Genomic DNA, 25,353 nt, shown 5'->3' on the forward strand with positions numbered 1-25,353 from the left:
TCCCATTGGGCTCAATGCATTTGCAGGACTGGGGCCTTAATTTGTCTTAATAATTCTGTCACAAGGGGGAGTGAGATACAGAGGCTATGTCTACACTGCAATAAGAGACCCACAGCTGACCCGGGCCAGCTGACTTGGGCTCATGGGGCTATGAAATTGTGGTGTAGATGTTTGGACTCTGGCTGGAACCCTGCAAGGTGGGAGGGTCCTAGAGCTCAGACTCCAGCCCAACCCCGGAAGTCTACACTGCAATGAAACAGCCCCGCAGCCCCAGCCCTGCAAGCCCAAGTCGGCTGGCACGGCCCACCTGTGGGTATCTAGTTGCAGTGTAGACAGACCCTAAGGGGCTCAAGTCCCAGCGGTGATGCTGACCTCTGCCTGGTTTCCCAATGCTCTCAATTCCCCAGGTCCTGGACAGCAGCCCAACACAGGGTCACTCTTACCAGCTCTTCTGGGCTCACAGAGAACAGATTAGTTCTCACAAATTCCAGCAGGACTAGCTCTAAGTCACCTGCACTCTGTGAAGTGATGAGGGAGGGGGTATATGGGAGGGAGAACAGGCATAGTCAGAGCTGAGGCTTGAATCCCTTTACAAGGCCCAGTTCATCCTGTAAAAAAATACCAGTTTCCTTTGCTGCATGGCTAGTCGTGTGAAAACAGTCACAGCAAAGAGTAAAATATAGGGTTTAAGATAGCAGATCAGATCTTTGATCTATCAAGTCCAATATTCTACCCTGATCTAGAAAATGGATCATACATTAAAAAATTGAAGCGAACACTAGTAAATTAGTTTTGAAGTGTAAATTCCTGCATGTTTTCTAATCTCTCTCTCTCGGTGGAGGTTTCTAGACTTCAAAGCCATGAATTAAAAATGTGAAAACTTATGTGTAAATTAAATAGGCAATGCATATATTAGCCAGCCATTTTCACAAGAAGAGACCTCAGGGTTTTATTTTCCTCCCAAAGCATTAACCTTATTCCACAGCGATTTTTCACAGCACATAGATTTTTCCCAGGTCACAATACCTTTTATCTTTACTGTGCATATACTCCTGGAACCAGGTTTTAAACTCGCCCAGCTGATGCTGCGCCCGATTCACCACATGCAAAGCGGCGATTAAATCTCCACAGCGCATGCAATAGTAAATCAATGCCCAAACAGGATGGCCTTCCACCTCCCCATCCTGGAAACAAAGGAAGACTTTTAAAATCGAACAGCTTGCACAATACTTTGATTTATTTTTCTTTATACGCGCCAACCACCTAGTTCATTTTGTTTCAGCAAAATACTCAAGTTCTCCCTCATACTCAGTTCTCCATTGACTTCAGGCAGAATTCCATTTGTGTAACAAAAATGCAGGATCAGGCCCACTTGATTTAAGTTCTGGGGAAGCTGTGCGTGTCTGTGGATATGAAAGAACATCCTGCTTTTAGTTCCCTTTCCCCCGCATTTTCCCCTCTGGATGAGAACTCTCCAATCATACTAGTAGCATCTATACGAGTTGACCTCATCATTTTGCTGGGAAAAAGCATAAACCAGCCAGGTCTGTGGCAACCACTCGCATAAGTAGTGACATGCTTAGTCCCAATGGGACGAGCATAAGAGGACGATTGGGCAGTCCGCTGTTAGCACATTCCTGTGTGCACTCTCCAGGGCTGTGAAGGAAGGAACTCTTTATGCCTTCTAGCTGCATGACATCACGGTGACAGAGGGAACAGGAGTGGATTAGAATCAGTAACAGTGTTCTGGATACAGATCTACTCTCTTTGCTCACTATTTATTTTGGCACTTCTAGGCCTGGAACTGGCCAGGCCTCATCTATCTTCCAGCAGGAAACAGAATTATTAGAGCCGTGTCAGCCCCAGGGTATTAGAAAGACAAGGCGGGTGAGGCCGTATCTTTTATTGGACCAAGCTTGTCTCTCTCACCAACAGAAGCTGGTCCAACAAAAGACATTACCTCACCCACCGTCTCTCTCTCACAGGAAAGAGAGCCATTCAGAATCTTCCCACTGCACAGAAGCGAGCCAGTAGGTACAGAACAGCAGGTTCAAATGCTCTATTGAATTGCTTTTTTTGTACCTTTCTACAGAAATACTCCGCAGTTAAGATCACCACATCCTTGAGCCCCTGTGATTCGATTAAGAGAACAGGCACAAAAGCGCTGAAGGGCTTGGTGATGGAAAGAATAAATATTTTTATTGACTATAATAAGTGAAGTGCTAAGCTATTTGTTCATCCATATACCTATAAATAATTTCATGCTGCTAGCAGCCATCGTGAGTCTCTATCTGAGCTCCTACGAATCACCCACTAGCCATATTCTTTTACTTCTACTGGATTATTTGGAGCACTGAGGTTCATTCTCCTTGCTCAGAAGGGGACATGGCTGGGGAGAAGATACACCCAGCTACGGGCAGGGACAAAACAAAAACGCTAAAATGAATTCCAACTTCAAACAGATACAAAGCTTTAACGTATGGAAGCCATAAGTAGAAGAAAGGGTTCACGGACTATTACTTCAATAGGAGGTAATTCTGTAAAGAGATCCCCCTTTCCAATTATTAAAAAAGGAGTACTTTTGGCACCTTAGAGACTAACAAGCACTCCTTTTCTTTTTGCAGATACAGATTAACATGGCTGCTACTTTGAAACCTTTCCAATTATTGTCAGTTATTCAGATTTTATTTAAAAGGTGATCTCAGAAACTTGTCAGCTGCAAAAAAGCAAGTTCCAGTTGCAAAAATTGAGGCTATTCTCTAGCACTGATAACAGAAGAGGGAATTACATTTTCTGCTCTCCATTCAGGGGCTTATCCAAAGCCCAATTAAGTCAATGGAAGTTGTTACAAAGGGCTTTGTCTGGATTAGGCCATAAAGTATTCGTGATGCTGTTACCAAGGGAAAAAACCCATTAAATGTGGGTCTCAGCAAGTCAGCAAAGGAGGAGCTGAATTTCAACTATTTTGTTTCTAATTGTCTCTATTCGCAAATCTTTCATCCTCCCTATTTGCACCTACAATTTTGTGGTTCACGTAATGGTTGGCACAACTTTGCACTGATGGGGATGGGCGGGCGGAGCTGGTTTGGATTCGACTGCCGAACACTTGATTTCTGCCTGTGCTTCAGTAGTTAGACATCTCAATGGCAGCAACTGGTGCCAGCACAGCATTATGGGTGCAAAGTCGTGCCCAAAATTACTTGCACCTGCAATCTGCAGCAGAAAAAGAAAGCTGCTTTTTAGATGTTTAAATTTAGCCCTTTAAGATAGAAAAATCATACAGCTGTCGTTTTTAAACAGCTGAATATATCTCAATGCTCTTTTAAGAGAAAATTCTAACATGCATAATTCTAAGGCTTAAATATAGAAAATCACCATTTTGTAACTGTTTCTAAACAGTCAAGTGATTTCCATCTACTATACTCCATTTTACCAATGAACCTTTACGGTTATTCAAGGGTGGGGGGAAGGAAAGAGAGCACTGCCTAATGCAATCTAAATAAAATAAAATCATCAGGGGGTTACATTGGCCTCTTGCCTACACTAGTGTGAAGAAGTGTGCAATAGCACATTAGCTGTATCAGTAACGGTACTGCACATACCTGGAGACCGGGGACAGGTGCTGGGAGTTTGATATTAAGGAAACTGCAGACTAGTTGGTAGGTCCCAGGTACTCCACCCAATTGAGCCTGGTGCAAGTTTCCAAATACTGTCACCAAAGTATAATCCTTGTAACTGTAAGAAAGCATTTTAATAGAAGTAAAATACAAGCCCTGCAAAAAGCCCATGACTTTTCCTGTTCAAAAGAACCATCTATCCTTGAGTGAATTACTATGAAGTGCAAACACTATCGTGGGGGCAACATGATCCATGGAGTTATGTTCCTTCATGCAGGTGTTTGTACATGGAAATCATTTGAGAAATTGTACGTTCACAGTGCACTAGCTCAACTCTCATGCTAACAAAAAACATTTTCATCTAACGATGCTAACAAGGACAAAATGACATTTAAAATGCCACATGCATGCTCTCGCCATGTCTGTGATGGAGAAACGATCAGTAAGACCCTACTTGAATTGCGGGACGCTTGTCAAATAATTGTGAGTTGCAGACAAGACGTGAAAAAATTGTGGAAAAGTAATAATGGACCTTTATTAATTGCGGTATTTTGGAAAAGCCAGAGAAAACCTATTTGTTTAAGAAATATTTGCTGGAACAATATAAACACTCAAGTATTATGTTATGGGTTTGTTTGTTTTTTGATAACCAGACATTTTGCTGCAACTATATTACATCCACTAATGCGTGGAACTGACAGTCGGAGCCCCGCCATTGTCAGCTCAGACAAATGGGGTTCTAGTGGACTCCTGCGGGGAAAAGTGTATTGCAAACCCCAAAATGTATGCAAAATTGTGGACTGTGCAAAGCAAGCTAATTAAAATAAAAACTGCGATGGAAGCTTAATATTGCGAGATCTGCGCGAATTAAGTAGGGCCTTAATGATAAACTTCAGAGACACTGGCTTACCGTAAGGGAACCACAGGGGAAAAAGAGAATTTAGATGCAAAATCTCTACATACAGAAAGTGGATTTGAGAACACTATCTACAAGTGAAAGTAATTCACCGAGGCAAGCTAATAAAAAACTCTCCATGTACTGAAACTACAGGGAACGGGCCGGAATATGAATTAAAAAAACTGTAGCAACACTATATGGATGGCTGGGACAAATGAGCTCCTGCTTTTTCCTTCAGCCAGTAATGAACTAATGAAATTCAACAGCCTTCTACCTAGTGTGCATGCTACAGAAAACTAGGCTAAAGATTAATATGTGAGACTGAACTGCATGTGTGAAAAGCTATGCTAAATTTAGTACAGTATCAGAACTCTAGAGTTCTGGTTGAGTTACGTATGTGTTCCTCAGGGTTTAAGACCACAGATGTCTGCTGTAAATGACCTGACACAAGGCCAGCTGTGAGTGACTTCAATTTACCCAAGGCATACCTGAAGGGGTGGTAGGGCGCGACGACTCCAGTAGGGAAAGTTCACTCTCATAAGGGTCTGCTTTGCCAGTAGGCCAATTCATGGCAAATAAAAATTAATGCTGCGAAGTATGTTAGTTGGGCTTTAAAAATAGTAAGCCTGAAAGGCCTCATTTCAAAAACCGTGCAAGAAAAAAATGTGGTTGTGATCATTTACCAAGCTGGATACTCAGCAAATTGGGTTAAGACCCGAATTGGCCTGTTGTGCATTGCTAATGCTGAAGAATTTGCAGCAGAGGATTCTTCTGATGGGTCAATTCATCTGGAAACAGATGGGCATGCTGCCATGAAGCCCATGAGTGATAATGAGCGACAGCGTATTGATGAGGCATGGCAACCAACTGTTCGTGGTCAGAAGGAGGCTATGATGGTAGGGGAAAACACCTCATCCCAATGTACTGTATCAGGCCCCAGTGCCTTAGCAACCCCTACACAAACCTGGAGAAGGTTATATCTATTGTTTGCTCTCTACGATCATACTTTCCAGCTAATGTCATGATGGCAGCTGTTGGAACGAAGGACTACTCATGCAATGAACAGTTCAGATTTTGTAATGCTCAACACACAGTCAGTGGAATCTTGCATTGAATCCTAACTTTGTGGGCACCCTACCTGCTGCTGCAGTTGTTCTGTGCACGTAGCCGTGCACACACCTTGTTCAAGCTCTGACAGTTTGTGCCCCAGCTCTTGCTGATATTTGCTGGGACTGATGATCTGTGTCTGGCCTAAATTCTATCGTACTCTCTATGGCTCTCTTCCCTACAAGCAAACTGACAGAACGTTGGCTATTGATTTATCGGTGTTTTCATATAGTAACTTGGAGAGGCAGGGGGGAAAACAACAGGCTTCATAATCATTAGGAACAAACGCATTAGTGGGTTTGTTCATGACAAACTTAAATTTTGCAGGACTTCTATTGCGAACACACAACAAAAAACAGGCCACATTTAGCTCCTTTTGCAGTCTGACAGGCACGGAGTTATGAAAGCATTCCACCCCCTCCGCCCTTGTCATACGTTCCAACTGCAGTCTCCTGCAATTTCACCAAAAAAAGCAAAATATTCAGGGTCACTGCATGAAAAGGAAGGAAAACTGTATTTACACAACTTTTCAGCAAAGCATTCTCACCACTTTCACCCAGCCCTAGTTTCTAGTATCTCCATGTCATTAGCATCCCGATGGGAATGAGGAAGAGGGAGACTATTTTTTTTGTAGGCAGGGATAATTTATCTATTTCAATTAGTTGTATTATGTCCAGCACCTGTTTGCCACCTCGGCAAGTACATAAAGAGTGTCAGGGAAGGAACAATAAATAGTTGTTGTGTCTTCAAAACAGTCTCCCAATGGACTCAAGAATTTTTTCAAAACTGGAATAGTTCTCTACCCCAGTGGCTGCTCTCTGATGGGGAATTAGTTTCTTCTGATTTATTCACTAATCTTCAGTGTGTGCACGTATCTATTTAGAGAATACCAGTGGAGCCACAGGAAAGTTGTAGCTGTATGTAATTAAGGATGCTTTTCTCCATTATGTTTGCCTTACCTTTGTTCTAGGTACCGCAGAGCCTGCCTTACAAACTCCATGCGCACCTCCATGTTGGTCCGGACTTTCAACGCATCGCTTGCAGGAACCAGCAATACCTCTGTCATTAGTTTAACCATGGCCCACATATCAGAGATATTCTAGAAATGAATCCGTTCAAACAACAGTGGTTATTACAGCCATTAGGGATTTACCCAGTCTGATCGTTTTACATAAAAAAGGATAAGTTACAGCTACTCGAGACTTATGACGAAGACATTAGAAGCACACATCAGAGTAAGCCATCTCTGTCTGCCTGACAGAATGAGTCCAGGTGACAGGACGCACGCCAGAGTTAGGCTGATAACGATGTTCCCAACCTTCTCTGCATCACCCTCCTTTGAAGGAGCATTTGCCTGCAAAGATTTTGTCTGACTGTGGCCCACAGATGACTGACTATGGTTTTCAGACAGCTGGTTGGGGGCTTGGTGATGGGTCTGCTTCCTTGCTTCAAGTCATTATATCACTCTAAACCAGGAGTGGCCAACCAGAGCCTGAGAAGGAGCCAGAATTTACCAGTGTGCATTGCCAAAGAGCCACAGTAACACGTCAGCAGCCCCCCCTTCAGCTCTCCCGCCCCATCAGCCAGCAGCACCGTCGATCAGCGCCTAACCCTCCATCCCTGCACCACCCGCCTGCCACGATCAGTTGTTTTGTGGTGTGCAGGAGGCTGGGGGGAGGAGGAGGAGCAAGGGCGTGGCAGACGAAGGGGAAGGGGTGGCGTGGGGTTGGGCCTGGGGCACAGCCAGGGGTGGAGCAGCGAGCACCCCGCAGCATATTGGAAAGTTGGTGCCTGTAGCTCCAGCCCCGGAGTCGGCGCCTGGACAAAGAGCCGCAGATTAACTTCTGAAGAGCCGCATGTGGCTCCGGAGCCCCAGGCTGGCCACCCCTGCTTTAAACAAATACTTTCCTAGCTGTAGTTTCCGGATAAACAATTGCTGTAGTTGCCCTGGGAAGTTATGGAATCACGAACAGGAGGGCATGTATCCACAAGACTCTCTCTCTGTCTGTTCAGATGTGGTCCACATTACAAAAAATGTGGAGACCCTGGGGCCTCGGCCTACATCTTCATGCAGATTAAGTTATCACTACACACAGGACCAGTCCTCCTCTACTAAAATAGTAAGACACATGAGATGAAATCCTGACCACACTGAAATCAATGGGAGTTCTGCCATCGACTCCAATGAGGTCAGAATTTCACCCACGATGCTTCTATGTGACAAGCACTGAAACTCTGAGTTGTCTCTGTTAAAATGAATACAGAATTGCTCAAAGCCCTCAGAGTCTGTTAAGATCTCTAGTACAGGTGTACATTCAAAGTCATTTAGGTTTGTTAGATGGCCAAGAAATTTTGGACACCTGGTTTGGCAACCTCTGCTCTGGCTTTACTTTCCAATATGAGTCACTTCCCTGTTCCCTTCCCACAGCTCTTCATAGTCTGTGCGTTTGTTTTGGAGGAAAACCGGGGAGTATTATAAGTAGTCACTATCACTTGTACACATCTAGAACTTCCTTTCTTCCCCCAAGCGTGAGTCACATACGCATTCAATCTCTCTCCTTACAACCCTTCTGCTTTAAGATTATACCCACCTCATCGAAAACAGTTGTGTGAAGGACACTGATGTATGGATAACAACAGTAAAAACAGCTTTATACCTTTTTTTTTTTTTTTTTTTTTTTACTCTTCTTGATAAAAGCCCCTCCCTGCTATTCTTTCATCTGAAAGCTCTCTGAGCGAGACTCTGATCTCATCTACATGGCTTTTCCACTGCATTGGAGTCATTCCTGACTTACACCAATGTAACTGAGAGCAGAATCAGGCTCTTTTATCACCTGCAAGATGTTTATCCAACTGGTAATTTCTTCAAGGATTTTTTTTAAAAAAAGGATAACTTACATGAAAATAAAATAATCGATAAGTCCAGAAAAAGAATACAAAAGAGCTGCAATATTCAGGAAAAGGTTAGAAATACTAAATCATACAACGAAGATCTCTGGCTCAGCGACTATGTCCAGCTGTGCATTTGGAGCGTGCCTAGCACAACGCATCCCTGGTGCTTATGGGAACTGTGGGGTGTTACTGTAATATGAAATATTGTGGAGGAAAAAAGAAGAAAAGCAAAAACAGCAGCAAGTCCAAAAGCAGTGTTATTTTGCAATAGCACCTTTAGCAACTGCCACGGGCCAGCAAGAAGGTGAAGGGATTTCCCAGATAGGTGGCACAATCTGGAACAAAGCTGAGACTTGACGAATTAAAGTTCACAGCACAGTATATTTCAACGAGTCTGCTACCACAGCAATCCCGCTGAGGGAGTGAAATAGGAAAAGCAGATTTAATGTTGGCTTAAAGCCTCTGCAAGGCTATTTAGTTGGTGCTTGGGTTTAAACAGGAACCAGTATTATTATTGGAGACCAACCTACATTCTCCACAATCCAGATCTGAAGATGAGCCCCTTCATTCAGGAACTCTTTGAAAGCACATGTACACAATGGCACATGTGGATATCGGGGGGCCTGCTTTTAAAGCAAGACACAACAGGATCCATTTAAAGTGAAGTACTTGTTTCTAGGGATCACAAAGCAATGAAACAACAGGGCATTTTTTTCTACCTCGCTGTAAATAGAATTTCAGTCCCAGAGTTTACCACACGGGCCCTGCTGTACTGAAGAAGACTGCATTCCTGGCTTGTTATCTTCTGTAAAGCAATGCAATTTTGTCTTGTGATATCAGTACATTTTTGTAAATGTCAGCAGGCTGCTAATCACAGCTGAAAACAGATTAAGGACATCTTCCTATGTTAACTGATTGGCATTACCTTATCATCCTGTTCAGCAACAGCAACACAAAAGTCTACCAGGTTAGGCTGCACATGTCCGTTCACTATCTTCTCATTATAAATATAAATCTGAAACATATCAAAAGTAAGCAATTTTCACAATGCATATGGTTCTTTCCTCCACCCTGTTACAGCAGCAGAATTTGAAACAGGCTTCAAGACTGGATGGCCTTCAAGGTCTCCAGCCAGTTTTCTTCCCACATCAGCTGCCTTCCACCCAGGACACAAGGGGAGGGATGGGCAGCAACATGAAAAGCACCCCCCACAAAACTACCACAGCCCCAGAGCTGCTTGAATGTCAGGAACAATACAGTTACTCAGTTGTTCTGCATGGCAGAGCTTTGCACTGGTTGCTCTGTTAGACTAATTGCAACGTAGGAGGGAAAACTGCTGGCAGATATATGACTGTCAGAGTGACGGTTCACTGTACACCACTCCCATTTCTGTCGAAGAGACAGGAAAAGAATTCTGGAAACCATATTAAGTCCCTTAGTGGTAGCAGTGTTTATAAACCCCAACCCAGAGCAACCTGTACAGCAGAAACTTGTTAAATGAAGCTGTGTTGCAAGAGAAAAAGTATTCCTTTCAGATCCATCCCAGAGCCTTAAAATTCCTCCAGTCCTGCAAGAGATTATCTGCCCTGCAGAGTGAATTCCACCAAACATTGAGCAAGCTGCTCTAACATTGCCCTCTCTTCTTGGAATTTTTAAGACTTGAGGACTGTAATTTGCAGAGAGAGAAATATATGCATTGAACAGATCAATTGTTCATTACAGTTCAGTTATTTGTGTATTAGAAGCTAGGTGAAGATTTTCAAAAATTGCTCCTAAATCCTCATTTGGGCACATCCATTTTCAGAGGTGACTTCAGCCCACTTGCTTGTTTAGGTGCCTGAATAATGATTTAGGAGCATAATGCCCATTTTTAAAAATCTTGATCTTATTTTAGCTACTTCTTTTCTACATTTTCCTTCATTCCCAGCCCAGAAACCTTCCCTTCCAGGTAAAAGGGATAATTAGAGCTACCTCTGAAAACCTTCCAGGCATTTACCTGGAAGGGAGAGTTGGAGGCTGATAAAAGGCTCCCCCCTACTCTCTAGCAGCTGGATATACTATTATCTTCTCAGCATTCCTAGCATAGATGCAAGAAACTGTACTCAGGATCCAAACTGTCCCCAATGATGGTAATGCGTTCCTCTACCACTACAGCAGTGGGCTTGGCCTCTGAACTATTCCATTACCAAGCAGTCGTTGAAACTAAACTTCACTGGGCTCCTGTGAATGGTTCTGGGCTGCTGCATGGAACAATTATTTTATCCCGTATTAAAAAGAGCTTCACTGTAGTTTTATTAAATAGGTACTGATACCATGCTGAGACAGTATATAACAATAACCTGATTTTTAGAGGTGCTGAGCACCCTAAACTTCCACTGAAATCCATAGCAGCTGAAGGTGCTAGGACCTTTGAAACTCAGACTCTCCGTTTTTGCAGTAGGGGATCTGATAGTGTCTTATTTACTGAATTTAGAAGTATTCCTATATTCATGAGCTATTACAGTAAACTAAATCTATTCCAGAAAAATGAGGAATGATCTTCCTGTAATCTAAAACCATGGTTTGAACCCTATTGTATGGGGGCTTTAGCACAGTAGTTCTACAGTGCAGATGGGAGCCAACGAATTAATTATGGATTAACAACAAATAGAAGAGAATCAGAACCGATGCTAAGTGAATAAAGGTATTTCAGCCCCAATTTTAAAAAACACGTTTATCAATGCGTAACTAATTTTGTACACAGTTACCATGACTGCATATAGAAATGGCAAAACAGATGTGTAACTAGCCATCTGTCTGCACAAATACCTGATTTACGCATGTAATCCTGGTAATTCAGTGCAAGGAACTGGGTGCAGTTTTGCACGAGCAATTCTGAAAATCAAGTCCCTGTCTTTTATTTTGCTTCCAATATTACTGGTAATCAGAACCTTAGTCTTTGAATAAAAAAACCAAAAAGCCAAAACCAAAGAAACCAAAAACATAATTGCTTATGGTTATGAATAGATTTAATATCTTCTCCTGAAATTTTTCAGATCAGTTCCAATGCAGCCATCTAATTCAGCCCTGGTGTTCTGCAGTTCCTCATAAGTGACCCAGTTAAAACTGGATATAACTTGACAACTGCCATAATGAATATTTGAGTCTCTTTCCCCACTGCCACCTCCCCAATCACCAAGGGTGCCTCTGAAATCTGAAAAACTGCGAGAATGTAGAGTAGTGGTTTGAATACTTTTACATTTTAACATGAGTTTGAAAAGTCTCACATAACAAAGGATAAAAAAGTTTCCATTTACTGTATAACCATGAGTGATCTGGGTAATTACACATGGCATCAGCATCACCTTTAGATGCAAATTGTTCAGTAGATAGAGAAGCACATTTCTGAGAAAAAGCCAGGCTAAGTTTCTTGTCTTTTCTTGACTGCATTTTCATCCCAGCCAGGTGCGGTCATCCCTGTCCTGATGTACCTCTTTTCACTCACTCGGGGGTTCTCCCATGTCTGTCGTGGCTAAGGCGCATTGGCAATGATTTGTTATCCCCTTTCAGCATACTCACTTGTCGGGCATAGGCCATTTCCATGCTATCCAAAGAGCTGCGACCTGGAGGACCCAACTCACTGATACAACTGGGCTGTTGAACAAGAAACACGGCAGGGATTAAGGAGTCTGTTGTTCATATATAGCAGCTCTTTCGCATGCATTTTTAGTTCAGCCTCTTTGTGGTGCACCACATCAAACAGATCAAACCACTCCACCCTCTTTGTTTCCCCCTCTTACCTATTCACAAGACAGGGAATGCAAAACTGCTTGTGGCCAGACATGCTCAAGAGGCAAAACACAGCAACCTATTGCTGAACTCTTCACATGTAGAAATCCACACTCACCATCACTGAACTACTCTATTGTAAGCTTAGTACCATCTACACTTAATGCTAAATGTATAAAAGGGCAGAAGCCTTCCTGACTCAGCACACAAATCAACCATTCACTTTTCGCTTTTTCGGATTAGGAAGAAACACCCTCAGAAGAAAGACCAGGAGGACTTGTGGCACCTTAGAGACTAAGAAATTTATTTGAGCATAAGCTTTCGTGAGCTACAGCTCACAAAAGCTTATGCTCCCCATCTGATGGAGTGAGCTGTAGCTCACGAAAGCTTATGCTCAAATAAATTTGTTAGTCTCTAAGGTGCCACAAGTACTCCTGCTCTTTTTGCGGATACAGACTAACATGGCTGCTACTCTGAAACCCTCAGAAGGCATTTTATAATTATTTGTCTGCTTATGGTTACTGAAATATTGTTTATTACAATGCTGCATACCTTCCTGTGAAGCATTTGATATTGACTTCAGTCAGAGACAAGACATTGAACCTGAAGGACCACTTTCTCCAGCCTATGTGGCAATTCTTATGTTCCTATTTTGCCCCACTGAAATGTATTGAGACTCACAAAGGAATAAGAATATTGCACTACCTACCAACGCTGGCCCCCCATTGTTGGCAACCTTAGCAGAGAGAGGTCAGTGAGTGATTGGACCTGGAGAATAAATCATTTTCTCATCCAGAAAGGTGACCCAGACTTGAGACATGCTGGCTTGGTAGTGGGGGGATAGCTCACCACAATTTTTCTATGTTAAGATTCTGTTCTTCTCTTAAAGGTGGAATAAACTAAATCCATGCTACTGTGGTGCAATAAGGCTGCACTGTCAAATGGCCACCAAAAATTGCGGGCCCGTTTGTCTGTACAGCTGTGGCTAAATGAGTGTGCTCACTGCTACTCATAGAATCATAGAATCTCAGGGTTGGAAGGGACCTAAGGAGGTCATCTAGTCCCACCCCCTGCTCAAAGCAAGACCAATCCCCAACTAAATCATCCTAGCCAGGGCTTTGTCAAGCCTGACCATAAAAGCTTCTAAGGAAGGAGATTCCACCACCTCCCTAGGGAACACATTCCAGTGCTTCCCCACCCTCCTAGGAAAAAGTTTTTCCTAATATCCAACCTAAACCTCCCCCACTGCAACTTGAGACCATTAGTCCTCGTTCTGTCATCTGCTACCATTGAGAACTGTCTAGATCCATCCTCTTTGGAACCCCCTTTCAGGTAGTTGAAAGCTGCTATCAAATCCCCCCTCATTCTTCTCTTCCGGAGACTAAACAATCCCAGTTCCCTCAGCCTCTCCTCATAAATCATGTGTTCCAGACCCCGAATCATTTTTGTTGCCCTTCACTGGACGTCTTCCAATTTTTTCCACATCCTTCTTGCATAATGTGGGGCCCAAAACCGGACACAGTACTCCAGATGAGGCCTCACCAATGTCGAATAGAGGGGAACGATCACGTCCCTCGATCTGCTCGCTATGCCCCTACTTATACAGCCCAAAATGCCATTGGCCTTCTTGGCAACAAGGGCACACTGTTGACTCATATCCAGCTTCTTGTCCACTGTAACCCCTAGGTCCTTTTCTGCAGAACTGCTGCTGAGCCATTCGGTCCCTAGTCTGTAGCAGTGCATGGGATTCTTCCGTCCTAAGTGCAGGACTCTGCACTTGTCCTTGTTGAACCTCATCAGATTTCTTTTGGCCCAATCCTCTAATTTGTCTAGGGCCCTCTGTATCCTATCCCTACCCTCCAGCATATCTACCTCTCCTCCCAGTTTAGTGTCATCTGCAAACTTGCTGAGGGTGCAATCCATGCCATCCTTCAGATCATTAATGAAGATATTGAACAAAACTGGCTCCAGGACCGACCCTTGGGGCACTCCGCTTGAAACCGGCTGCCAACTAGACATGGAGCCATTGATCACTACCTGTTGAGCCCAACAATCTAGCCAGCTTTCTATCCACCGTATAGTCCATTCATCCAGCCCATACTTCTTTAACTTGCTGGCAAGAATACTGTGGGAGACTGTGTCAAAAGCTTTGCTAAAGTCAAGAAACAACACATTCACTGCTTTCCCCTCATCCACAGAACAAGTTATCTCGTCATAGAAGGCAATTAGATTAGTCAGGCATGACTTGTCCTTGGTGGATCCATGCTGACTGTTCCTGATCACTTTCCTCTCCCTTAAGTGCTTCAGAATTGATTTCTCGAGGACCTGCTCCATGATTTTTCCAGGGACTGAGGTGAGACTGACTGGCCTGTAGTTCCCAGGATCCTCCTTCTTCCCTTTTTTAAAGATGGGCACTACATTAGCCTTTTTCCAGTCGTCCGGGACTTCCCCCGATCGCCATGAGTTTTCAAAGATAATGGCCAATGGCTCTGCAATCACATCCGCCAACTCCTTTAGCACTCTCGGATGCAAAGCATCCAGCCCCATGGACTTGTGCTCGTCCAGCTTTTCTAAATAGTCCCGAACCACTTCTTTCTCCACAGAGGGCTGGCCACCTACTCCCCATGCTGTGCTGCCCAGTGCAGTAGTCTGGGAGCTGACCTTGTTCTTGAAGACAGAGGCAAAAAAAGCATTGAGTACATTAGCTTTTTCCACATCCTCTGTCACTAGGTTGCCTCGATCATTCAGTAAGGGGCCCACACTTTCCTTGACTTTCTTCTTGTTGCTAACATACCTGAAGAAACCCTTCTTGTTACTCTTAACATGTCTTACTAGATGCAACTCCAGGTGTGATTTGGCCTTCCTGATTTCACTCCTGCATGCCCAAGCAATATTTTTTTTACTCTTCCCTGGTCATTTGTCCAATCTTCCACTTCTTGTATTCTTCTTTTTTGTGTTTAAGATCAGCAAGGATTCCACTGTTAAGCCAAGCTGGTCGCCTGCCATATTTACTATTCTTTCGACACATCGGGATGGTTTGTCCCTGTAACCTCAATAAGGATTCTTTAAAATACTCCTGGATTCCTTTCCTCCTCATGTTATTCTCCCAGGGGATCCTGCCCATCAGTTCCCTGAGGGAGTCAAAGTCTGCTTTTCTGAAATCCAGGGTCCATATTCTGCTGCTCTCCTTTCTTCCTTGTGTCAGGATCCTGAACTTGGCCATATCATGGTCACTGCCTCCCAGGTTCCCATCCACTTTTGCTTCCTCTACTAATTCTTCCTGGTTTGTGAGCAGCAGCTCAAGAGCAGCTCTGCCCCTAGTTGGTTCCTCCAGCACTTGCACCAGGAAATTGTCCCCTACACTTTCCAAAAACTTCCTGGATTGTCTGTGCACCGCTGTATTGCTCCCCAGCAGATATCAGGGTGATTGAAGTCTCCCATGAGAACTAGGGCCTGTGATCTAGTAACTTCCGTTAGTTGCCGGAAGAAAGCCTTGTCCATCTCATCCCCCTGGTCCGGTGGTCTATAGCAGACTCCCACCACGACATCACCCTTGTTGCTCACACTTCTCAACTTAATCCAGAGACTCTCAGGTTTTTCTGCAGTTTCCTAGCGGAGCTCTGAGCAGTCATACTGCTCTCTTACATACAATGCAACTCCCCCACCTTTTCTGCCCTGCCTGTCCTTCCTGAACAGTTTAGATCCATCAATGACAGTACTCCAGTCATGTGACTTATCCCACCAAGTCTCCGTTATTCCAATCACATCATAATTCTTTGACTGTCCCAGGACTTCCAGTTCTCCCTGCTTGTTTCCCAGGCTTCTTGCATTTGTGTATAGACACTTGAGATAACTCGTTGATCGTCCCTCTTTCTCAGTATGAGGCAGGAAAGAGGCTATTTCCAACAGAACATACTTGATCAAGACAGAGCAGGTGTTTGGACTTTACCAACCAAAATATAATTCCCTCCAATTCAAAATACGTTTGTTAACATCTCCTTTTGTTTTGGTAGGAGGAGTCTTTTTTTAATGCCAGTTAACCTTTGGACAGTATTCCATTATAGATAATTAATTATATTATGTACTTATAAACTAAAAACACATGTCCACCTATATGGCCTCTAAATTGGAATTAGTTGCTTATTCTGATAAAGAGCATGTGGGGTTGGATAGTTTCTAAAATAAGCATTTTAATGGTAAAGCCAGGTACAGCTGGCTGGACCCAGCCATTATCCATTGGGCGTCACCTTATCAATATTGTCAAATGTCTTATTTTCCCTATTTGTAACCTATCCAGAATGTTAACATTCTTGTGTGTAGATCAGATCACCTAAAGACATTGCTTAATGACATGTTATATCCATTACTGGAAAGGCTCAGTTTGCCATGACTGCCTGTCTAAGCACGTCTTTAACTTTAAACAGTCTTTGTTTGAACAGTCAGCTCCAGGATGGGTTTTCTTTTCACTCCTTGTTTAGTCCAGTCAAGCTATCTTCAGATCTGTTGAAGTTTGTTGTGCTTTGGCAGCACTTACTACAATTAATCGCAGTATAATATCCATCTTCCATTAAATAACACTTTTATTCAGCATCTGAAACTAGACAGAGCTACTCATTTTTGCTGCGTTCATGAGGGATCTCTATTGAACTCTCCTCTCATAAATTGGACATTATTATATTTTGTTACTGTCTTTCCTACATTTGTTTAAAATCAATATTTCACACAGAAAAAATCATAAGACTTAAAATCACACTGCCAAGTTTATTACCTGCTACTATTAAAGTAGTGTCACGTAGATACTTGAAAATATATTTTTTAAAATCTTTCCCTCCCAATTTTGTCTCTTTGTATTTGACAAAATACTGATTTCCCCCTCTGATTTTAATAAGGATTTACGTTAACATGGCTTTTTTGGTTTACTTCCCAGTGTGTTTGTGCTGGAATCATTGATTATGTCAGCAGCGACTTAGAAATGAGATTTAGCTGATCGATTGGTTTTGATTTCTCTGGCACCTATCCAAATCTCTAGGAACCACTTTTCACCTGTGGGCAGGATATTCCATGATTACCATTTAGGGTTTTCTTGCATCTTCCTCTGAAGCATCTGGTATTGCCTCTGTCAACTACAGTACACTGGATTAGATGAATTCTGCCATGGTCCAGCATGGCAGTACCCATGTCCTTAAATGGCCTGGGTTCTGCATATCAGAGACTGTGTGTGTGTGTTCATGTTCGTGTGTGTGTGTTGTGTTCATGCCACAGCTGCTGTCAGTAGTGATTTTTAAACTGGACTCCCCTGGGTATAGATGAGAGGGAACTGGCGGCAAGATGTTCTTGACAAGGGCTCCTTGTCTCCCCAACTTTAGCCTAAAATGGCCCAAATCTATTGACCTTCCAGACACATGGCAATGGCTATTTGCAGGAACCTTATCGAACGACTGGGGTATATTTTTCCGCATTGACTTGAGGGCTAGTTAAGCTTATATAATTTTTGTTGAGTTTTGATTTCTCTGGCACCTATCCGGCTCTGTTACATTGCTGGGTATATCATCCTGCATGGATTGTGACTGTAAATTGGGAAGAGTCTAAGCTTTGGACAGGTGCATTCTTGCACTTAAATCGAAATAACTAAATACAAGGTCACTAGTATAGCAAAGGGAGAGAAGCTGTCTCTCAGCTAATAGAGTCCCAGAACCAGCAATTCCACCCAGAAACTTATCAGAAGCTCAGAACATTGGTGTTTTACAACCCCTTGGCTCAAACAATACTGAGTCAAATTTGGACCATCATTTTTAGCTACATTATGCAGAATAGTAGATACAGATTTATTTACTGTTTTCATTTCTTGGCAACAGTGCAGTGGAGAATTATTTAAAATACGGAGATATTTAGAACATGAAAAACATGCCCATGAAATTATAAATAATTAAAGACTGGTGAATTTAAGTACTAAGACTAATAATTTCCTCAAACTAAAAACACGTGTTTAAAAAACACATTATATACCAATAAACTCACATTTTAAAAATCTTTAATGATCATTCCTAGTGGATCCCGATATTTGGAAGTGTTTGTATGCTTCTTCCAGTGCCAAATCATCTGATACATATTCCTTTAAACTCACCTAAATAATGACAAAGGCTTTGTTCTGAAGAACAAAGAAGCTGTTAAAGCAGGTTTCCTGGGAAACAGAGGTGAAGGCAGAAATGGTGCTTTGCAGTCTCTCCCTATGCTGTGCCAGATAAATTGCAGAACTATTTAAAGAAATGCTAAATTATGGACTCTGTCATTATTCACTGATGAGATCTCAACTGCTAACACAAGCTGGGGGTGGGTGGGTTCGTTGTGACAATGTCACTTTTCAGTCAATGCCTCAATGACACAAATATAAAGATCGAGGCTTTCATCTCTGAATCTGATTTCTCTCTCCTCCACTATCGTTTTGCAGCACTGAGCATATATGTGGCTGCTACTCTACAAGGCTGTATGACTAACAGGCTGAAATGCACAAGTTAACATTTGAATTTAAAATGCACATCAAACTAGCAAACAATTGTTATAGGAATTTTTTTTTTTTAAACACACGTGGCTATTTTTCTTTCCTCCAGTTTAATTTCCTCATAACCTTTATGGTTTTGAAAATCATTTTTATTAACAATCTGCCAGAGATGAGAACTGCTCGAGCGACAGTCCATTCTTTAAATATCCATTGTCTCCACCTTTCAGGAATGCATAAAAAGAATTCCAGGAGTTTACAAATTATTGTTTCCCCTCTTTTTACATTCCCACATCCCACCTTTCACTTCCTATTAGAACAGCTGCAGGAGCAGTTTTAGTGCCACTTCAGATCTGAATTCTAGGTAGACCTCTGAATTCTTTTTAAATCAAGTTGTTCCATGGAATTTTTGTGACTGAGCCAATGTGATGGAAAAAATGATGCCCTACCTTTCGTCACTGTTGTTCTTTGAGATGTGTTGCTTATGTCCATTCCAAGTAGGCGTGTGCATGCCGCATGCAAGTCAGAAGGTTTTTCCCCTAGCAGTACCGGTCGGGTCAGCTGTGGAGCCCCCTGGAGTCACACTTCATGGTAGTGTATATAGGTCCCTGCCGACCCGCCACCTCCTCAGTTCCTTCTTACCAGAGTACTCCAACAGAGGGGTAGGTGGGCAGGTCTTGGAATGGACATGAGCAATGCATCTCGAAGAACAACAGTTATGAGAGGTAGATAACCGTTTTTTCTTCTTCCAATGCTTGCTCACGTCGATTCCAAGTAGGTGACTCCCAAGCAGTTCCCAGGAGGAGGGGTCAGAGTTCACCAAGTTGCAGACTGCAGCACCGTTCTGCCAAATGCTGCATCATCTCTAGCCTGCTGAGTAATGATGTAGTGAGATGTAAAGGTGTGGATTGATGACCACCTTGCTGCCCTGCAGATGTCCTGAATGGGAACCTGCACCAGGAACACCAAGGAAGCCTGCGCCCTTGTGGAGTGCACTGTCAATGCTGGGGCAGGTATCTTTGCTAGGTCATAGCACTCCCTGATACAAGCCATGATCCGTGACAAGATCCTTTGGGAAGACACTGGGAGCCCCCTCATCCGCTCAGCGACTGCAATGAAGAGCTGTGTCTACTTTCAAAATGGATTCGTACTTTCAATATAAAAAGTTAACGCTCATCTGACATCCAGGAAGTGGACCATCCACGCCTGGTTACTAGCATGTGGCTTAGGGAAGAACACTGAAAGAAAAATGTCCTGATTCACGTGGAATTGAGAAACTACCTTTGGGGGGGGGGGGGGAAGAGGCCGGATATGGCCACAACTGTGCCTTGTCCTTGTAAAGAAGAGTATAAGGGGACTTGGACATTAAGGCCTTAAGCTCAGACACCCTCCTGGCAGAAGTTATGGCCACTAAGAATGCCACTTTCCAGGAAACACAGAGGAGAGAGCAAGTTGCTAGAGGCTCAAAAGGAGGGCCCATCAGCCTTGAGAGCACCAGGTTGAAATCCCATGGCGGGGTCAGCTATCTTTCCTTGGGATACAGCCAACCTAGTCCTTTGAGGAAGCAGCCAACCATGGGGTTAGCGAATACTGACCGGCTAGCAGAACCGGGATGGAAAGCCAAGAGAGCGGCCAGGTGCACCTTTATTGACAACACTGCGAGGCCTTGCTGTTTCAGGTGTAGTAAATAGTCCAGGATAATGGGAATCAATTACTGTAGTGACAGAGTGTCTTTTTGCAGAAACTAGATTGAGAATCTCTTCCACTTAACCAGATAAGTGGCTCGAGTGGATGGTTTTCTGCTGCCAAAGGGAACTTCCCTAACGGAGTTTGAACAAGCAAGCGCCAAGGGGTTTAGCTATAGAGTTTCCATGCTGTGAGGTGAAGACACTCTAGGTTGGGATGCTGGAGGCAGCCGTGATCCTGCGTGATCAAGTCCAGGACCAGGGGCTGTGTTATAGGTGTGTCCACTGACAGGTCTAGAAGCGTGGTGAACCCGTGTTAATGTGGCCATACTGGTGCTATCAAGATCATTGATGCTCCCTCTCTTCTGATCTTCAGCAGGAGCTTGTGTATGAGCGGGAAGGGCGGGAATGCATAAAGCAGGTGCCCCTTCCAAGGGAGGAGAAAAGCGTCTGTGAGCGAACGTGGGCTGTAATTCAGGAAGGAACAGAACTGCTGACACTTCCTGTTGAGCCATGTTATGAACAACTCTATCTGGAGAAATCCCCACCTCTGGAGGATGTTGGTTATGACATCCAGGCAGAGGGACCACTTGTGGTTGTGAAAGGACCTGCTGAGATGATCGGCCAGTTTGTTCTGAGAGCACAGAAGGTGCGATGCCTGCAGATGTATGGAGGGGGCAATGCAGAAGTCCCATAGCTTGTGGGCTTCCTGACACAGGGGAGAGGAGTGAGCACCACCCTGTTTGTTTATATAGAACATCGCTGTTGTAATGTCTGTCAATTCTGATACCCATCTGCAGGGTAGATGGGTTTGAAATATCTGGCAAGCAAGGTGAACTGCACATAGCTCCCAATGTTGATGTGCAGCGAAAGTTCGGCTTGGGACCAGAGACCTCGAGTCCTGATTCTTCTTCCTCAGTGCGTCCCCCAACCCATCGCCAATTCATCCGTTCCTAGAGACAGTGAGGGTTGCCCAGAGAAGGGCACTCCTGCACATACTGCTTGTGGGTCGGGCCACCACCTGAGGGACTCAATAACTGGAGGAGCGAGTGTGACCAACCTGTCTAGGCGGTCTCGGTTCAGCCTGTACACTGAGGCTAGCCAAGCCTGAAGGGGGCAGAGCCACAGCCTGGCATGCTGTACTACATACGTACAAGCAGTCATATGGCTAAGCAACTTCAGGCAATTTCGCACCGCAGTGGTGGGGTATCGCCTGAGTTCATCTATGATGGCACCCATGGCGAGAAAGCAAGTTTCCGGAAGGATTGCCCTGGCTTGATCGGAGTCCAGGAGAGCTCTGATTAACTCTGTCCTCCGAGTAGGGATTAGGGTCAACTTTGCCGCGTTCAATATCAGACCGAGCCTGTGGAACGCCATCCGAACTAGGCTCACATGGGCCTCCACTTGGGCCCTGGAGCAGTCTTTGATTAGCCAGTCGTCGAGGTACGGGAATACTTGCACCTGCTGTTTCTGCAGGAAGGCTGCCATGACCGACATGCACTTGGTGAACACCCCAGGGGCCACCGAGAGGCTGCGGAGAACTGTAAACTGATAGTGAGTGTTGTTGACCACAAAGCTGAGGAACCATCTGTGGGATGGGACTATGGACACGTGAAAGTAAGCATCCTTCAAGTCAAGGGCGGCGTACCAGTCCCCCAGATCCAGAGAGGGGATAATGGAAGCCAGGGAGACCATGCAGAACTTTATCTTCATGAATCTGTTGAGGTTTCACAGGTCTAAAATAGGTCTGAGCTCACCCTTGACCTTTGGGATTAGGAAATACCGGGAATAGAACCCTTTGCCCCTGAACTCTAGAGGGACGTCCTCTCCTGCCTTGAGTAGTAGGAGCGATTGCACCTCCTGCATGAGGAATTGCTTGTGAGAAGGGTCCCTGAAGAGGGACGGGGAAGGAGGGAGGGAACAGAATTGCAGAGAACATCCCAATTCTACCGTGCTCAAGACCCATTGGCCATGTGGGGGAAGAGAGGCGGGCATGTGCCACAACGCTTTAGCAGTATTATGGATGGTTTTAATTAGGGGCAAAGCCACCCTCGAGAGACCTTCAGGCACGAGAATGTCAGTCATGGGGTTGGTCTCCTCCAACACCTCCTTTGCCTGCACGCCCAAATTCTGAGCCACCCTTCTGAGCAACTCTGTCCATGGCCAGCAGTGTGGTGGATGTGCCTGCCACCGCTTCATCAGGGCAGGATGAGGAAGATGCCGGGCGGGTGGGGGGAGAGGGGGGCATCAGGTCTTCCTGACCTTCTGGCTCGCAGGGATCCCCCTGCACCGAAAAGACCTGCATGGTGCAGGAAGCAGTGCTGGTTTCTGGGCCTGTGCTTGTCTCGGTACTGGACCCAGTGCCAGGTCCCACTGCGGTCTTGGTGCCATGCTGCATGCCCATCTCTTGGCCTCGTGGAGGTTCCTGGGCTAAAGATGACTATGATGGAGGGGCCCATGTCTCCGAAACCACCGACAAGGATCTGGATCCTGGCCCTGGAGGTTCAGAAGGGCCATTGAGCCAGCGTCTGCCACTGGGTGGCCACGGCATCATAGGCAATACCTGTCCTTCCTCTTGTCTGGAGCGGCGCCGGCTTTGCCTAGAAGTATACGACTCTGCCTCCAAGTCTGATGAGGCCTCCGACCTCAGCAACCAACAGAGTGACATGGTGCCAGGAAGCAGTGCTGAGGTGAGGGCGAGTGGTCCCGCATCACCACTGGCTTGCCCTTAGAGGGCACTGTGCCTCTACAGTGCCGGTGCCCGTGCAGGGGACTGCCCCATCGTCACAATGAGGTCCCTAGCTGCCTCACAGGTGTCTGGCGTGGAGGGAAGGTCTAAGTCCTCCCCCCCAACACTCCCGCATCGGGGATTTCACTAGAACCGGATTCAATAGACCTCCCTGTGAGGCCCGAGTTGACTGTGCCAGCTGAGTCAGAGCCAGAGTAGGATGTCCCAGCGTGGAACGCACCGCGCTGGTGCCTCCTCACTACACTGCTCTACTGGGAGAGAGACTTCTGTTGGTCTTTCTTTTGTGCTGACTGATGAATGGAAGCGATGCTGAGCACTCGCACCTGAGGTGATCTTCGGCATCAGTGAATGGTGGTGCTGAGGGTCCCTGGAGCCCAAGTCCTTTCTCGGCGCCGCAGCCTCTCTTACCAAGGCCGGCGCGCTCCGCATCAAAGTGCTGGGCTTGGGGACGCACGCCGCCTGGGGACCAAGGGCAGACTCCATTAAGAGCAATTTCAGCCTAAAGTCCCTCTCCTTCTTAGTCCTTGGGCGGAAGCCTCTGCAGATTTTGCACTTCTCCATCTAATGGGCTTCCCCCAAACACTTTAAGCAGGAGTCGTGCGGGTCTCCCTTTGGCATAGGCTTTGGACAGGACCCACATGGTTTGAACCCCTGAGACCGAGGCATGCCCCAGACCCCGGGAGGGGAAATGCGGTGGGGGGGAACCCCCAACTAAAACTCATCTAAACTAACTATGAACTACTAAAACTAACTAACTAATACTAAGTTTTCAAACTATTTACCGGTACAAGAAAAGTCCACAAGGGGATGGCTTGCCGTAGCAAGGGAAGAGCTGCTCCAACGACCGTCACTGGTGGCAAGAAGAAACTGAGGAGGCAGCGGATCGGCAGGGACCTATATACACCACCATGAAGGCACGACTCCAGGGGGCTCCACAGCCGACCCAATGGGTACTGCTAGGGGAAAAACCTTCCGACGACCATGCACGCGGTGCGTACACATCTAACTTGGAATTGACAGGAGCAAGCACTCGAAGAAAAACAGCAGCATTACCTCTCCTAACTGAATTGGAAATTGGAGACAGCACTTTTAGGTTCATTTTAAAAAGCGGACACTAAAGTCAACAAGTTAACGTGGAAAAGGCCATTTGCTGCTCCCTGCCCCAAAACGGAATAACAGAGCACTGTGCAAGCTGTCATTTTATAACCAGCAACCTCAAAGAGCTATTCCTACTGTGAAATGGGGAAAGGGGGTCATTTAGGATTCTTCAGGGAGGAGGGCAGAGGTGATCAAATATTTAAAAGGTGAAGATTATAAAAGAAGAGAGAGAAAGACTAGCAGTTGATAAGGCAACATGTACTATGTTATCTTAAATGCAACAGTAGCAGGAAAAGAAACACAGGGAGAAAGTGTGTTGAATGAATTGGAGAAATATATACAGTATATGCACATCCACACCCTTATGTTTATGTAGTGTCCTACAATTTAAATGGTTTGTTCTGCTTTCACGACTCACATTTGTTTCTTCCTGCCAAGAATTTAGGTCTTTAAAAAAAGATTTTTCTGGGACGGCAATATTTATTTTTCAAAAGTATCCATTTCCCAAAATTGCCATTAGACGGTACTGTCACCACACTTCTATTTTAAAATTAATTTTGCTCAACAATGCTGCCTTTTAAAAGGATCTTCCTTTATTTGTACTCAGCCGAGCATTTACTTTCACTTGTGCACCAAACCGCATGCTTATAAAGATGCATTATTCATTAACCTCATATGCATAGGAACATTTGTAAGCGGAAACCTGGGCAGACATTTTGTCAGCGCTCCAAATGGCTTGGCCAGTGGACAGTATATTACTGTGCAGGAGACCAGGATGGGAGGACACCCATCAAAATACTCACATTTTTGCGCAGCGCTGCCTGAAAGCATCATGAAGTCCTAGAATTCAGGGAACGTGATGGCATGCTATACTGGGCAGAAGGAAGATTTAGAGCAGTAGGGCCTCTTCATCCCTGCAGGAACGGGCTGCTTGACAGCAAAGCTTTACAACAGGAGAGGGGAGGATCGGGATAGAGCAAAACGCAGCAGCTCAGAATGACAGGCCAAAAGAAAAGCCTAAGAACTAACGTGAACTGGCCTGA

General features: G+C 44.8%; 1 protein-coding gene across 4 annotated transcripts in view; it reads right to left on the reverse strand.

Moving 5' to 3' along the window:
* Nucleotides 1–25,353, reverse strand: part of NUP93 (nucleoporin 93) — a 132,348-nt gene that overhangs the window by 26,718 nt on the left and 80,277 nt on the right. For all 4 annotated transcript variants that reach the window (XM_084644580.1, XM_084644583.1, XM_084644581.1 and 1 more), the window contains 5 exons: nucleotides 12,073–12,147; nucleotides 9,440–9,529; nucleotides 6,582–6,721; nucleotides 3,603–3,735; nucleotides 1,027–1,184 (listed from right to left, as the gene is read on the reverse strand). In XM_084644580.1, the coding sequence (XP_084500706.1) occupies nucleotides 1,027–1,184; nucleotides 3,603–3,735; nucleotides 6,582–6,721; nucleotides 9,440–9,529; nucleotides 12,073–12,147 (596 nt within the window). The remainder of the gene's footprint in view (nucleotides 1–1,026; nucleotides 1,185–3,602; nucleotides 3,736–6,581; nucleotides 6,722–9,439; nucleotides 9,530–12,072; nucleotides 12,148–25,353) is intronic.

Source organism: Lepidochelys olivacea, assembly GCF_965140295.1.
Source record: "Lepidochelys olivacea isolate rLepOli2 genome assembly, chromosome: 12".
Taxonomy (NCBI): Eukaryota; Metazoa; Chordata; order Testudines; family Cheloniidae; genus Lepidochelys; species Lepidochelys olivacea.